The following is a 17,744-nucleotide window of genomic DNA, read 5'->3' on the forward strand; positions in this document are numbered from 1 at the left end:
TGGAGATAGAACTCACAAAAACGTTGGGCCACCCCCTAAGACTGGGCCACAATGAAGTTGATAACTCTCTAGCTTGTCCACACTGAACTTTCACAATCCGTCAGTTACAATTTAAGTTTTCCTACCTTGGTATAGGCTCCAGTGGCAGGTTTCTGTTCCTGAATTTTTGTTCCTGTTAAGTTATGATTCGCTGTATCTACCTGTCTGTCCCCAAATTGGGGGCAGAAGTTTATCCTATGACTTCAATTCTGACACATCGAAAAAGAGTTAATTTTCAATTTGTTCAGCTTTTATCTTCTAGTGAAGATGGGAGTGTTGACTTCCCAGCTCCTTATATGCCAGACCAGAAAAGCCTCATCTCCTTTTCAGGAATCGATTTGTGAAGAGATAAGGACTTGCAGGTAAGGGATATTTGCACAAGGGACCAACTGATGTCCTTACAAGGTTGGGCCACATGTCCAGACCAAAAGTCTTCCTGGTACGGGCATCAAAACAATACAGGCAAGCTTCTCGACGGCTGACTAGTGGCACCCCCACTCACTTCCTCTGGAAAGAAGGACCAAACAGCAATCACACATGGAATGGAGCCAAGGAAGTGACAGGGAACCTGCGAGGCACAGAACAAGAGGAAAGTGAATCAGCAGGCTGGCCGTGGTTGAATCTGCCCCACCATCTCCAGAAGACACTCAAGGTAAAAGCTGGGATGGATGTCACATGTTTTACTTCCTATCCCACAACTAGGTAACCTGTGCAGCAGAATAATTTTTTGCAGTATTAATTTGGATTGGGTCTCTACATTTTACACATACACATACGTGATTCTCAAGCAAGCAGCCAGCCACTGGGTAAGGAGAGCCAAGTCCACGTGAAGGCAAAGGCTTTCTATTATCTTCTGTAGAAACCCAAATCCTGGGTTAGGGTTAGGACCAGTGCTTGAGAGGTAGGTGGAGGGGGAGACGCAGATCAACAGCACAGAGGAGAGAGCGGAATCTGGGAGTTTGGGGTAGGAACTGTGAGTTTCTTAAGGAGTAGGCATCGGGGTCCTACTCCCTGCCCCTCAAGGACAAATGGTATAGAGAGTTGGATCTCTGACACCCAGGTTCAAAGCCCACCTAAGATTCTGGGTTCACAAGGAAACAAGCTCTTAGACTTGATGGGACTGCCAGGACTGGACCGTGGCTGTTTCAGAAGCAGTCTGATGAGTGGAAGGGCCTGGATACCTTTGTTATACTCTTGGAACTTGGCAGGAGCCCCAGCAACAAGGCAGATGATGGTGGTGGTCTTGGTAACAATTATATTTAAAGAAAACAAAGGCCTGCAATATTTCTTGTATATATTAATCTATGAATTGAAAAACCACGCCAACTGTAGGTTTTCCTCCTGATACCTTGGGGCATTTGAGCCAGGAAGGCTCTGCTCCAGCAGGCTAGTGAGCATCCACTTACCCAAGAAAAGGAGTATTTGGAGGCTTATTTTGTGAGTGGCTACCAGATAGTGCAGGACTTCTTTCTATCCCTTTGAATTCCTAATAGGAAATAAGACAGCAGAGCACATTTTCTATATTGCAGCTGTGGAATACACAGGAAGAAGAGTGGAATCCACCAGCCCAGGGAATGAGTCAGGAAGTAAGTACTCAAATGTCAATGGGGACCCGAGGAACTCAGCAAATGAATGCTTTAACCATGTAGCAGGCTTGGCTAAATTTGCTCTGCATTTGTTCTAGGCAAAGGAAAAACCAGGTTCCTTTGAATAAATAGTACACAAAGCAGTTATTACAGGAAGTACTTCTTATAGAAAGAATCTGACTGAGTCTTTAGGGGAACACCAGGCATGCCACACAGCACCACGTGGGTCCAAACTGTAGTTCTGCTCGGTCTGTCCCTCTACAGTCACAGCCTTTGGTTGCGTTAGGGCAGTGTGTGGACCCAGTACCCTTTGCAGGGGAGAACATGATGGAATTCCATCTTCAAGAGACTTAGACCTGCTACCCTATTTAGGTCACTGGACCTCACCTCAAATCCACATGGTTCAAGTATGCATGAAGAACAAAAGATAAAGCCTAGTTTTTACCCTTTTAAAATTCCAATCCCAGAATGTTTGCTAGATAACAATTACTTACAAAACTATTCTGGTGTGAAAAAGGCCTCACCAATTGACCCTGTTCCCAACTCACCATCACATTCCTGCAGACACTGAAAAGCTGAATTGAGGGAGCCTTATTCCTGCTCTAGTTTGGAGATTCTCTTCTCTCTTCCTCTCCTTGTCACTTTTGCCCATGTACAGTGGTTTGGAATTGAGAAAAGAGAAACTTTTATAAGAAAAATCTTGTCACTTTCCTCCAAGAATTTTAGAAAAAACAGAGCCAGATCCTGTGACCTATGTTTAAGATCCAGTATGGTCTAGTATTCCCTGTTTGGAACCTTTAGAAAAGGTTTAACCTATGTTTTCCCTTTTTACTTCTTTATTTCATGCCAGTTGCCTGGGCAAAGGGGCCATCCTTGTGTTTTGATGTTCCAGCTTCCTAGACCCATGACTTTATGCCAGTAATTTCTGAGAGGAAGCAGCAGCTACTTTCTACATTATCTATCATACATCTTCTTCAAGAAGATCTCCCATTTTCTTTAAACTGGACATAAAGCACTTTTTCTTGGAATGGGAGGAACAATGGTCTTTGACTTGTTTTCATTTTTGGAAAAAGCTTTAAGGTCTAGCATACATCAGATACACAAGCCTATTCTAATATCCCATGGTTCCAGAAAGTGTTTCCCAAAGTTTGTTCAACTGAATAATAGTTTCCCCCAAATGTTTACTGAATAAAATATTCTAAGGTCAAATAATTTTGAAAATCTCTCCCTCCTGGAGATTTGTGATGTTCATTAATATATTCAAGGCCCTGAGGAGTAGTAAGGTAAAGAAAGCAGGTGCCTTGGCTTTTTCAATGACATTTGACCTAGTAACTCCCTTTTCACATAACATCCATTAATATATACCTGACTTCCTTAGGAAAGGCTGTCTTTGAGAACACAAGAGCATCTGCTTTCCTCATTTTTACAATGAGAATCAATAACTCTAACCTGTGTTAAGGAAATCATTCAACATTTTTAACAAAGCTCTATATACAAAGAAGTTAATTACAAAGTTGCTTGTAATAACAAAACCTGGAAACAACCCAAATACCTTAAAATAAGGATTAAGGAAATACATTATGATGCAATTGTGTCACAGAATATTATGTGGTCACTAAAAATATTTGAGAGGTTGTTAAAAATCTATGGAAAAGTAAAATATCTGTTGAAACACTATATGTAGCATAGTTTCAACTACATATAAAATGTACATAGAAAACATACAGATTTAAATGTCTTCTGGGGCCAGGCACGGTGGCTCACACCTATAATAATAGCACTCTGGGAGGCAGGAGGATAGTTCAAGACCAGCCTGAGCAAGAATGAGATCCTGTCTCTACTAAAAATAGAAAGAAATGATCTGGACAACTAAAAATATATATAGAAAAAAATTAGCCGGGCATGGTGTCACATGCCTGTAGTCCCAGCTACTCGGGAGGCTGAGGCAGGAGGAGTGCTTGAGCCAGGAGTTTGAGGTTGCTGTGAGCCAGGCTGAGGCCACGGCAATCTAGCCTAGGCAACAGAGCGAGACTGTGTCTCAAAAAAAAAAAGTCTTCTGGATCCAGTAATATTGTGGACTTAGAGCTCCTGAAAGTTTCCTGCTATATGATACCTAAAAATACTTGCTATAATATTTTTTCCTTTTAGGTGGCTTGATAAACCTACAAGAAAATAAGGAAAGGTCAATGAAATTAGGAACTTGGCCAGCATGGGAGAATGGTGAGCTCTGAAGGGGCTGAAAACCTTGAAACAGTATGGAATAATCTAGAATAATGGTTATCAGCAAGGATGGTACTATCCCCTGGAGGGCATTTAAGAAATACGTGGGAGCATTTTTGGTTAGCACAATTGGAGGCCATTGCTGCCATTTAATGGGTGAGGGGTCTAGACATCCTGAAAGGCATAGGGTACTCCCTCATAACTACTAACTCTCCTACACCCCCCCTCATTGCTTTCAAATGGATCTCTGGCCACTGATTAGGTGAAACACATGTTTATAATCATTTTAGGTTCTAGGCTCACCCTGTTTTACATAATTTTAATATAAACAGAACTTTTCAGGAGTTCAACCACTGTATAAATTAAGGAAAAACTAAACTGTGTTTTATTTGGAAATTTTTTTAAGGATTATTCACCATTTTGGAAAACATTACCAATGATATGGCTATGTTGCATTGGTGACGTGAATACCATATCAGTTAGCATTTCTAGTGTTTATACCTATGGTGAATCTACATATGGCGAGGGAACACTTGATTACTTCATTGTCTTCTAGTGTGCTGAAATCTGAGCATTTATATATTAAAATATTTAAAATTTTATGAACTATTAATTTATTTGGGTTGAAATGGTATGGAATCCTGGCCGGGCGCGGTAGCTCACGCCTGTAATCCTAGCCCTCTGGGAGGCCGAGGCGGGTGGATCGCTCGAGGTCAGGAGTTCGAGACCAGCCTGAGTGAGACCCCGTCTCTACTAAAAATAGAAATAAAAATTATCTGGACAACTAAAAATATATATAGAAAAAATTAGCCGGGCATGGTGGCGCATGCTTGTAGTCCCAGCTACTCGGGAGGCTGAGGCAGTAGGATCTCTTAAGCCCAGGAGTTTGAGGTTGCTGTGAGCTAGGCTGACGCCACAGCACTCACTCTAGCCCGGGCAACAAAGTGAGACTCTGTCTCAAAAAAAAAAAAAAAAAAAGAAATGGTATGGAATCCTATTCAATTGTCTACAGATTTCATTGAAGTGGAGTAAAGTAGACATTATAAAATATTCATCATAAATATACACATATAAACATTATAAACGGGGGCAGTCTGAGGTTGAAAATCACTGCAGTGTATACTCCCTACAACTTGCTTTTCTCATTTAACAGTAACAGGTCTTAGAAATTTTTGCATATGTCACATTGGTATACCATATTCTATTCATATATTTCCTATTAATGAACAAATATATTTATTTCTAACAGCACAAAATTAGAAATAACCTAATGAAATCTTTCCACATGCATTTTGTGCACATGTGTAAATATTTCTCATGGGTAGATACTGAAATCGCTATATCAAGAGTTTTAATATTTGTAAAACTTTGGAGACAAAGTTTTCTCATTTTCAAGTTACATTTCCCTATACTAGTCAGGTTGAACCTTTTTTTTTTTAAAGACAGGTTCTCATTCTGTCACCAGGCTAGAGTTCGGTGGCATCATCATAGCTCACTGCAGCTACAAACTCCTAGGCTGGGCTCAAGTGATCCTCCTGTATCGGCCTCCCAAGTAGCTGGGACTAGAGGTGTGAGCCACCACACCTGGCCAAGTTGAACATCTTTTAAAATGTTTCTTGGACATGCTATTGCCTTGGTTATCTGGCAATTCCTATCTTTTGTCATTTCATTTCTTTTGAGTTGATTTGTAGGTACCCATATATTCTAACTATAAATTTAATACATTACTTTCTCAGTCTGTTGCCTATGATTTAACTTCTATTGTACAGAAGTTTCAAATATTTGATAGTCAATTTTATCAAACTTTTCCTTTATTGCTTCATTGTTTTTGGCCTTCTCACAGAAGGCTTTCTTTTCAACAGCTGTATAATACTCCATTGTGTGGATGTACCATAATTTATAAAATTCTCAATATTGGAAATTTAGGTTGTTCCATCCTTTCACTAACATAGCTGTTTTTCACAATGTTTAAGTGTTCAACATGGTATTTTTAGCACATATCTTAGTGCCAAGCATAATAAATGCTTCTTCAATGGGGATAGGAAGAAAGGCAGGAAACTTTTTCCAGGCTCACATTCAAGATGGTTGTTTAAAAATGCTGCCCAATGTCAACAAAATTATTGGGAATAAGCCCTACAATAACTCTTCCTTTTAGCCTGGCTAATCAAGAATTTACTCTGCTTCTAAAATCTAGGCACATTGAGAGGCTGAGGCAGGCGGATTGCCTGAGGCCAGGATTTCAAGATAAGCCTGCTCAACATCTCTACAAAAAACTTAAAAATGAGCTGGGCATAGGAGCATGCAACTGTAGTCCTAGCTACTGGGGAGGCTGAGGCAGGAGGATTGCTTGAGTCCAGGAGTTGGAGGTTATAGTGAGCTATGATTGTACCACTGCACTCCAGCCTGGGTGACAGAGCAAGACCCTGTCTCTTAAAGACAAAAATAACAAATCTATACACAGAATTAAAGCCTCACCTTCCTCCTAAGATTGCCCTTCCAAGGAGTGGAACAACTACCTATGACAGGCCTGTGATCACATACCTGAGTCCTTCTTATCCTGACTTCAATTTTAGGATGCCTCTTTGCTTGGTTAGTCTTTCAAGGTTTACATCTTAGAAGGTGGAGAATGCGCCTGAGAATATGAGGTAGAAGGAAGCGAAGCCTCATTTTCCAGAGTCTGGGCAGCTACAGCTCCAGCAGGCGGGGCTCCATATCGCACAGGTGGGCCTTCATTTCCCATAGGTGGGGCTCCATACTCTGGAGGCGAGGTGCCATATCCCATGGGCGGGGCTCCATAGACAATTACTAGGAATTATAATAAGGAAAAAAATTCAGTTACCCTGCAGTCAAGGAATACGTAAGAAGGAAAAAGAACTTTAAAAATAATGCTGAAGCAGTCTGCACGAAGTGGCTTATGCCTGTAATAACAGCAACTGGGGTGGCTGAGGCTGGAGGATCACTTGAGCCCAGAAATTTCAGGTCACAGTGAGCTGTGGTTGGGCCACTGCACTCAAGCCTGGGTCACAGAGTGAGTGAGACCTTGTCTTTTAAAAAAAGTAAAAGGTTGGAGAAAGCATACTATGCTAATCAAAAGAAAGCTGGAGTAGCTACATTAATCTCAGAAAAAGCAAACTAAGATGACTTCAGAATATGGAAAATTACTGAGGTTAAAAAGGGCATTACTTAAATGATAAAAGGGTCTATTTTTCAAGAAGACATAATCCTTAATGTGTATACATCTAGAAACAGTGTCAAAATTCACAAGGCAAAAACAAAGAGGGGTGGGTCGAGGTAGCTCACGCCTGTGATCGTAGCACTCTGGAAGGCTGAGGGAGGAGGATCTTTGAGGCCAGGGGGTTGAGATCAGCCTGAGCAAGGGCCAGGCCTTGTCTCTGCTAAAAACAGAAAAAAATCAGCCAGGTGTGGTGGTGCGCATCTGTAGTCCCAGCTACTTGGGAGGCTGAGGCAGGATGGCTTGAGCTCAGGAGTTTGAGGTTGCAGCGAGCTATGATGATGCCACTGCAATCTAGCGGGGGTGACAGAGCAAGACTATGTCTCAAAACAAAAAAACTGAAAGAACTACAAGGAAAAATAGTTGAATCTACTATTATAGTTGGAGACTTGAACATCTCTCTAAGTAATTGACAGATCCAGTAGGCAGAAAATCAGTAAGGTCATAGTTGATCTAAACCATACCATCTATCAAGCTGATTTGTTTAAAATACTCTGATAATTTTAAAATACTCTGTTCAACAACAGCAGAATACACATTCTTCTCAAGGTTGCATGGAACATTTACCAAGATAGACCTCATTCTGGGCCTTAAAACAAAAATTAAATGTTTAATTAACATTTAAAAGAAATCATACAAACATGCTCTCAGACCATGATAGAATTAGTCTAGAAACTAATAACAGAAAGGTAGCTGGAAAGTCCCAAAGTACCTGGAGATTGAACAACACACTTCTAGATAACATGTGGATCAAATAAAATTTCTCCTGTTGAGACTTAAGGTATTTTAAACCAAATGAAAATTAAAATACAGCTTGCTTATCAAAAGTTGTGGGATGCAGTGAAATCCCACAAATTTATAGCACTGAATGCAAACATAAGAAAAGAAGAAAGATTTAAAATCAATATTCTAAGCTTCTACCTTAGGAAACTAAAGAAAGAAGAACACTGTAAGCCTAGAGCTGGTGGAAGAAAAGAAATAATAGAGCAGAAAATAATGAAATAAAATTGAAAACACAGAAATAGTCAATAAACCCAAAAACAGTTTCTTTGAAAAGATCAATAAAGTAGATAAACCTCTACCCAGACAAGAAACAGAGAAGACACAGGCCAGGCATAGTGGCTCATGCCTGTAATCTTAGTACTTTGGAAGGCCAAGGCAGAAGGATCACTTTTGAGGACAGGAGTTTGAGACCAGCTTGGGTAACAGAGCAAGACCTGTCTCTATAAAAAAAAAAAAAAAAAGCTTCTACTCTTCAAAACACATTGTTAAGAAAATAAAAAGGCAAGCCACAGACTGGCAGAAAATTTTTGCAAAATTCCTTTCTGGGAAAGGATGTGTATCTAAAATGTACAAAAAACTCTTACAACTCTACAAATAAGAAAACAAATGACTCAATTCAAAGACAAAAGATCTGAACAGACGCCTCATAAAAGAAAATATATAGATGGCAAATAAGCATATTAAAAGATGCTCAACATCGTGTATCATTGGAATTACAAATTAAAACAATGAGATACCACTACACATCTATTAGAATGGCTAAAATCCAAAACACTGACAACACCAAATACTGGTAAGGATATGGAGCAACAGGAACTCTCATTTATTGCTGGCAAGAATGCAAAATGGTTCAGCCACTTGGAAGACAGTTTGGTGTTTCTTACAAAACTAAGTATACTCTTACTACATGATCCAGCAATCACACTCCTTGATATTTACCCAAATAAGTTACATCCACACAAAAAACCTGCACACAAATGCTTATAGCAGCTTTATTCATAATAACCAAACACTGGAAGCATCTGAGATATCTTCAATAGGTGAATAGATAACTAAACTGTAGTACATCCATACAATGGAACGTTATTCAGTGATAAAAAGAAACGAACCATGAAGCCACAAAGAGGCATGGAGGAAGCTTACATGTATATTGCTAAGTCAAAGAAGCTGGTCTGAAAAGGCTATGTATTATATGATTCCAACTATATAACATTCTGGAAAAGGCAAAGCTATAGAGACCATAAAAAGATCAGGGGTTGTCAGAGGTTCAAGAAGGAAAGGATAAACAGGTGGAACACGGGATTTTTAGGCCAGTGAAACTATTCTATATGATACTATATTGGTGGATGCATGACATTATGTACTTGACAAAGCCCATAGAACTGTACAACATAATGTAAACTATGTACATTAGTTAATAATAATGTAGCAATTTTGATTCATTACTTGTAACAGATGTACCACACTAATCCAAGATGTTAAAATATCAGAAACTCTGCATATATTTTGAGTAATATGGGAACTCTCAGTATTAACTGTTCAATTTTTATATAAATTTAAAGTTGTTCTAAAAAATAAAACATTAAATTTTTTTTAAAACCCAAGAGCTTTACACTTATATGTGGAAGCTAAAAAAGTTTATCTCATAGAAGTAGAGAGCAGAATAGTAGTTATTAGAGGTTGGGAAGGGTAGTGGAAGGGAAATAGAGGATGGTTAATGGATACAAAATTACAGCTAGATAGGAGAAATAAGTTCTAGTGTTCTATGTACTGTTCACTATAGGGTAACTATAATTAACAACAATTTATTGTATATTTTCAAATAGAAGGAGACAGACTTTGAGTGTTCTCAACACAAAGAAATGATAAATGTTTGAGGTAGTGAATATGCTAATTAACCTGATTTGATCATACACACTGTATACATATACTGAAATATCACACCCTACCCCATAAGTATACAATTATTGTGTGTCAATTTAAAATAATAAAACCAAAAAAAAAAAAAAACTGATCCCAGAGCTTTAGATCACCCAATTTTGTGGACTGCTTGCCCACTGTCAAGGTATAATGAGCTTTCTCAGTAGTTCTCAAACTTTTCTGATTGCAATCAACCAAGGTACAGTAAGAGTATGTAGATTCTTCCTACCATTCAGTGTAAGTAACAAAATACCATTGTACAAGCATATTTAGGGGAGATTTTTGTATATATGATAAGCAATATGTGCATTTGGTTCATGTGTGAACCACAATGCAAATGTGCCTTAAAAAGTCTAATTTTATTTATTTATTTATTTTAAGGCTGGTCGAGTGAAGCAGTGGGAATGGAGAAGGAACAAAGGAATTTGTAACTGATTGTGATCAATTAGTGAAAAGTCCAATGTTAGAAAATTATTGATGCATTTAGACATCATTACACACTGTAGGACATTAAACTAAACTGATAATGAGAAAATAATATACAATAATTAGATCAGTTTTTAAATGATAAATTTCATGTAACAAACTTTTCGTAAAAGGAGAATAACAACCATTTGATGTGCACATACATGATAGTTTTGCAATTCAGCCAGACTTCAGGAAAAATACCAAATTAGAGTTTCTAATAAAATTGTAGCAGACTTTTGGCCTCTGAGAAGATGGAGTACACACACTTTTCCCTATTCCTCCCACTAGAAACTCTAAAAAAAAAAAAAACCAAAAAACCCTGTACATTATATATAATACAAACATAAGACTTTCTAAGGTAAAGAGAAGGCAGACCAACTAGGAACCTTGGAACCCAAGGGATAACATGGTGGTGAGTTCCTGGGCCTCATATATCTCATACGTGGAGCTGAAAAAGCCAGTAATCTGGAAACAACAACAGGTACAGACAAAATTTCCAGCAAAAGCCTATTCTCTAGTCAAAGGATTAAGAAACAGGGAGCCTAGCAAGAAAGAAAACATTTAGACAATAGCTGCTCTACTCCACTCAAACACCACAGAGAAAAGCTGTGGCCCCATCCCCACCATGCCAGTAAACACCAAGTGGAGTGCCTATACACTGTCATCCATCTAATGTGGTTCCAGTTGTATGTATAGAAAATATTTAACATCACTATAAATGGGGAAAGAGAAAAGGAAATAAGATGCCTATAAATAAGTTATGTATATACAATGTACAATATCTAGAGCAATAACTAAAATAGCTATAAAAAGGGATATACTCAAAACCATGATAAAAATAAAAATGGAATTCTAAAAACTGTTCAAATCACACAAAGGAAAGCAGAAAAAAGGAAACAGAGAAAACACACAAAAAACCAAAAAATAAAATGGTAGACCTAAGCCCTAACATTAATTGCATTAAATGTAAATGGCCTAAATACACCAATTAAAAGAGATTGGAAGAGGAGAATTAAAAACATCCAATTATATGCCCTCTAACAAAAAAATATATAACAAATATAACAATAAAGGCAGGTTAAAAGCAAAAGGATGAAAACAGATACATCTTGAAAACATGAATAAAAGAAAAGCAGGACTGAATGTATTAATATCAGATAAAATAGACTTCAGAGCAAAGAAAATTATCAGAGACAGGGATATTATTTAATGATAAAAAGGTAAATTCACTAAGACATGTAAGCAACACAGGTGTAACAGCAAATGTTTATAACAAACAGAGCTATAAAATATGTGAGGCAAAAACTAATAGAACTGAAATGAGAAACAGACAAATCCTCAATGATAGTTGGAGACTTCAACAATGCTGTCTCAATAATTGATAGAACAACTAGACAGAAAATCAGCAAGGATGTAGAAGAGATCAATGACCCCACCAATTAACACTATCTGATTGACATTTATAGAACACTCTACACACAACAGCAGAATATATATTCTTTTCAAGGGCCCACAGAGCATACATGAAGATAAACCATTTCCTGGCCCATAAAACAAACTTTAAGGAATTTAAAAGGATTGAGTCCAGATGCAGTGGCTCATGCCTGTAATCCCAGCACTTGGGGAGGCCATCACTTGAGCTCAGGAGTTTGAGGCTGCAGTGAGCTATGACTGTGCAACTGTATTCCACAGCTTGGGCAACAGAGCAAGACCCTGTCTCAAAAAAAAAAAAAAAAGGAAAAGAAGAAATTATATTTCTATATACTAGCAACAAACATGTGGACACCAAAATTAAAAATACAATGCCATTTACTACTGCTTGAAAAATAAATATATGTAGATGTAATTCTATATATATATACTTTATAGGTGTAATTCTAAAAAAAATCAGTATAAGACTTATATATTTAAAACTAAAAATGCTGATGAAAGAAATCAAAGATCTAAATAGACGGCAAGACATACTATATCCATGGATTGGAAGACTCAACATAATGAAGACATGAAGATCTTAATTCTTCTCAATGTGATATACAGTCCCAGCAAGGTTTTTATACACATAGACAAGATAGTTCTAAAATACATATGGAGCTGGGTGACGTGGTGCATGCCTGTCATTCTACCACTTTGGAAGGCTGAGGTAGGAGGATTGTTTGAAACTGAGCCACATAGCAAGACCCTGTTTCTACAAAAAAATTAAAAAATGAGCCAGGCATAGGCTGGGCGCGGTGGCTCACGCCTGTAATCCTAGCACTCTGGGAGGCCGAGGCGGGTGGATTGCTCGAGGTCAGGAGTTCCAGACCAGCCTGAGCAAGACTGAGACCCCATCTCTACCAAAAATAGAAAGAAATGATTTGGACAGCTAAAAATCCATATAGAAACAATTGGCCAGGCATGGTGGCGCATGCCTGTAGTCCCAGCTACTCGGGAGGCTGAGGCAGTAGGATCGCTTAAGCCCAGGAGTTTGAGGTTGCTGTGAGCTAGACTGATGCCACGGCAGTCACTCTAGCCCGGGCAACAAAGCGAGACTCTGTCTCAAAAAAAAAAAAAAAAAATGAGCCAGGCATGGTTGTGGACACCTGTAGTCTCAGCTACTCAAGAGGCTGAGGCAGGAGGATCACTTGAGTCCAGGAGTTTGAAGTTGCAGTGAGCTACAGTGATGCCACTGTACTCCAGCCTGGGTGACAGAACAAGACTCTGTCTCAAAAAAAAAAAAAGAGAAAAGAAAGAAAAGAAAAGAGCTTTTTCTGACCCACCACCTATGGTGGGACCGCCATTGGGGAAGACCATCACTCTCAAGGTTGAATCCTTAGATATAATTAGAAAATGTAATGGCTAAGATCCAGGATAAGGAAGGAATTCCTCCTGATCAGCAAAGACTAATTTTTTTGCTGGCAAGCAGCTGGAAGATGGATGTACTTTGACTACAACATTCAAAAGGAGTGCACTCTTCATCTTGTGTTGAGACTTCATGGTGGTGCTAAGAAAACGAAGAAGTCTTACACCACTCCCAAGAAGAATAAGCATAAGAGGCCAGGCATGGTGGCTCACGCCTGTAATCCTAGCACTCTGGGAGGCCGAGGCGGGTGAATCGCTCAAGGTCAGGAGTTCGAGACCAGCAAGAGCGAGACCCCATATCTACTAAAAATAGAAAGAAATTATCTGGCCAACTAAAATATATATAGAAAAAAAAAAGTTAGCCGGGCATGGTGGCACATGCCTGTAGTCCCAGCTACTTGGGAGGCTGAGGCAGTAGGATCGCTTAAGCCCAGGAGTTTGAGGTTGCTGTGAGCAAGGCTGACGCCACGGCACTCACTCTAGCCCCGGCAACAAAGCGAGACTCTGTCTCAAAAAAAAAAAAAAAAAAAGAATAAGCATAAGAGAAAGAAAGTTAAAATGGCTGTCCTGAAATACTATAAGGTGGAGGAGAATGACAAAATTAGTTGCCTTCATTGGGAGTGTCCTTCCGATGAATGTGGTGCTGAAATTTTTATGGGCAGCCACTTTGATAGACATTATTGTGGCAAATGTTGTCTAATTTACTTCTTCAATAAACCAAATGACAGGGCCGGGCACGGTGGCTCACACCTGTAATCCTAGCACTCTGGGAGGCCGAGGCAGGAGGATCGTTTGAGCTCAGGAGTTCAAGACCAGCCTGAGCAAGAGCAAGACCCCGTCTCTACTAAAAAAAATAGAAAGAAATTAGCCGGACACTAAAAATATATAGAAAAACTTAGCCAGGCATGGTGGTGCATGCCTGTAAGTCTCAGCAACTCGGGAGGCTGAGGCAGCAGGGTCATTTGAGCTCAGGAGTTTGAGGCTGCTGTGAGCTAGGCTGACGCCACGCGGCACTCAAGCATGGGCAATAGAGCAAGACTCCGTCTCAAAAAAAAAAAAAAAAGAACTGCATGTGAATCCATAATTATCTCAAAATTGAGAGTTTAATTTTAAAAATCCTAGTTCCAATAATAAGATATCCAAAAAGAAATTAAGAAACAATTCCATCTATAATAGCATCCAAAAGAATACCTATGAATAAATGAAACCAAGGAGGTGAAAGATTTGTTCACTGAAACCACAAAATATTACTGAAAGAAATTAAAGACCTAAATAAATGGAAAAATTCCATGTTTATGGATTGAAAGACTTAATATAAAGTTAAGATGGCACTATCACGTAAAGTGATCTACAGATTCATTGCAATCTCTATCAAAATTCCAATTGTCTTCTTCCCGGAAATGGAAAAGCTGATGCTCAAAGTGGACCAGCAAGGGACCATGAATAGTCAAAACAATATTGAAAAAGAAATACAAAGCAGGAAGACTCACACTTCCCTATTTCAAAACTTATTATAAAACTACAGTAATCAAAACAGTGTGGTATTGGCATAAGGACAGATTTAGAGATCAGTGGAATAGAATTGAGAATCCAGAAATAAACCCAAATATCTATGACCAGCTAATTTTTGACAGATGCCAAGATCATTCAATGGGAAAAAACAGTATCTTCAACAAATGATTCTGGGACAACTGGATATCTGCATGCAAAAGAATGAAGTTTTTCCCTAATCTCACTCCACAGATAAAAATCAACTTGTAATGAATCAATGACCTTAATATAAGAGCTAAAACTATAAAACTATTAGAAGAAAAAGTATACAGATAAATCTTCATGACATTGGATTTGGCAATAGATTCTTAAATTTTACACCAAAAGCATGAGCCACAAGAGAATAATAGGTGGATTTGATAAAAATTAAATTTGTACATCAAAGGACATTATCAAGAATGTGAAAGGTAACCTAAAAATATTTGCAAACTCATATCTGATAGGGGTTTAATATCCAGAATATATAACGAATGCTTATGACTCAACAACAAAAAGACAAGCGACCCAATTTAAAAATGGGTAAAGGACTTGGATAGACATTTCTCCAAAGAAGACATACAAAAGGGCAACGAACACATGAAAAGATATTCAACATCACTGGTCATTAAGGAAATGCAAATTAAAATCACAATGAGCAGGAATTTGAGACCAGCCTGAGCAACATAGTGAGACCCTGTCTCTACAAAAAACTTTAAAAATGAGCCAGGTATAGTGGTGCTTGTGCCTGTAGTCCCAGCTATTCAGGAACCTGAGGCAGGAGGATGGCTTGAGCCCAGGAGTTTGAGGTTGCAGTGAGCTATGATGATGCGACTATACTCCAGCCTGGGTGACAGAGCAAGACTCTGTCTCTAAAACACACAAACAAACTACAATGAGATACCACTTCACACCCACCACTAGGATGGCTTTAATAATTTTTTTTTTTTAAAAGAAAATAACAATTATTGGTGAGGATGCAGAGTAAGAGGAACATGTATACTTACATAAGAATGTAAAATAGTACAGAAAACAGTTGGTGGTTCTTCAAAAAGTTAAATATAGAATTACCATATGACCCAGTAATTCCACTTCTAGGTATACATCCAAGAGAAATAAAAACATATGTCCACACAGAAACTTATATATGAATGTTTATAGCAGCTATTATTCATAATAGCCAAAAGGTGGAAGCCAAATGTCCATCAATGAATGAATTGTACTATATATGAACAATGGAATGTTATTCAGCCACAAAAAGGAAGGAAGTACTGTTACATGCTACAACTTGGAGGAACACTGAAAACATTATCCTAAATGACATAAGCCAAACATAAAAAGTCACATATTGTATGATTCCTGTTATGTGATATTCAGAATAGGTGAATCGATAAAGGTAGAAAATAGATTAGAAGATAGCAGGGAATGGTGGAGGGGGCAGTGGGAGTATAGAGTGATGAAAAAGTGGGTTTTCTTTGTATTTTTTTTTTCTTGTCTTGTTTTTCCTTTTTCTTGCCTTAAGTCTATGAAGAAAAAGTTTTGAAACTAGAGAGAACTGGTGGTTGCATAACATTGTGAATACACTAAATACTACTGAATTTTACACTAAATACCACTGAATTTTAACCGCTTTAAAATGGTCAATTTCATGTTATGGGAATTTCACCTCAATAAAAAAAATTTTTAAACCCTAGTAACATTTACTTTTAGATTATGAATATTAGATTTTAATAACCTTTAAAAACCAAGATAACTATTTAAGGTTACAAGTAATTAGCCTTTAGTTGTACACAAAACTAAAAGTCCATGGAGAAGCACATCACGCTCCAAGGAGAACCCAAGAAAGGGCCTATATTTTGGAGTCTGTTGGCAGTGTTAGGAGACCTTTTGTGGCCCACTAGTAGGAAGTGGACCACATTTGAGAATTACCTCCCAGAAACCTGACTCACTGGTAGTGGACAGGCATAGCTCTTAAAGGGCCCAAGGCTGAGTACTCTGTGGGTTGAAGGGCATGGTACAGCATGATGGCTAAGCTAGTGGGAAATGGGAAAGGGGGAAGTGGGCAAGAAAATACATTTCTGCTCAGGCTATAAGCAGGACGTGACCCTTCCCACTAACAGGAGTTGCCCCAGTATGCTCTATGTTTGTACATATCATTAAAAGTAAGCCTGAAACCAAAACCCAGTCACTTGCTGACTTGCCATTGGGTTTCAGTCTGGAAACAAAGTAATGGATTCAACCATACTCCAACTCCTCAACCTCTGCTGCTTCTCCTATAGATGAGTTGAAGGCAAGCCTGCAATGAATAGCTCTTTGAGCTACTGGTATATTTTTCCACCTCCCAGGAAGAACCTCCCTGCCCTAACTTACCTGAACAAGGTGTCTGTGGAGTGCACACATTCCCCTGACCAGTAACATAAATTTGTACAGGGCCGAACCAGGCATTTACGGTTCTAAGTGGAACTCCTTGGGCAGCTGAGAAGACAAGTTTGGCAAATAGGAAATCTTTTAATTCTTTTAAGTCAGAAGTATAGCAGTTATCAACTGAACATTTTAACAGAGTATTAACCACCATCTTACATGTGTATCCAACAATGCTCTTGGGATACAAGATAAAAGATAAATATGACCCTTGTCCTGAACCACATGCTTCTTAAGGGCAGAGATTATGTGTCATTTGCCTGTGCTTATTCCAGGCCTAGCATGGCACCTATCATAATAGATATTCAGAAAAAACTTCTGAGTGAGGATGCTATCAAGTTGGCAAGATACACCCATTAAAGACCAATGTAAGGGCAGTGTGGTACAGAAGAAAGCACTCCTGTCTCCCTCTACGTCTCTCTTACACATTTGTGATGGCTTTTACGGCCTGCCTAGATAGTCCAGGGTAATCTTGCAGTCTCAAATCTTAAATTAATTACATCTACAGAGACCCTTTTTACAAAAAGGTAACATTCACAGGTTCGAAGGATTAGAACATGGACATATGTTTGGGATCCATCATCAGCCTACCACACTGAGTTCTGGCCTATGGCATGCGACCAGAAGTAATATACATAGCTTTCAAGCCTGGCCTGCGAAAACTTCCCAGATGAAATCTTTATTCTCTTCCCCTCTCTGCTGGCTATAAA

General features: G+C 38.7%; 1 protein-coding gene across 1 annotated transcript in view; it reads right to left on the reverse strand.

The window, feature by feature from the left end:
• WBP2NL (WBP2 N-terminal like) overlaps positions 1-17,744 on the reverse strand; it is a 29,869-nt gene continuing 12,125 nt past the window's right edge. Inside the window, exons 5-8 of the mRNA XM_045554779.1 lie at positions 16,984-17,088; positions 6,387-6,650; positions 2,174-2,266; positions 1-607 (exon numbers count right to left, since the gene is read on the reverse strand). Of these exons, the coding sequence (XP_045410735.1) occupies positions 6,451-6,650; positions 16,984-17,088 (305 nt within the window). The 3' untranslated portion in view covers positions 1-607; positions 2,174-2,266; positions 6,387-6,450. The remainder of the gene's footprint in view (positions 608-2,173; positions 2,267-6,386; positions 6,651-16,983; positions 17,089-17,744) is intronic.

This window comes from Lemur catta, chromosome 6, assembly GCF_020740605.2.
Source record: "Lemur catta isolate mLemCat1 chromosome 6, mLemCat1.pri, whole genome shotgun sequence".
NCBI classification, from domain to species: Eukaryota; Metazoa; Chordata; class Mammalia; order Primates; family Lemuridae; genus Lemur; species Lemur catta.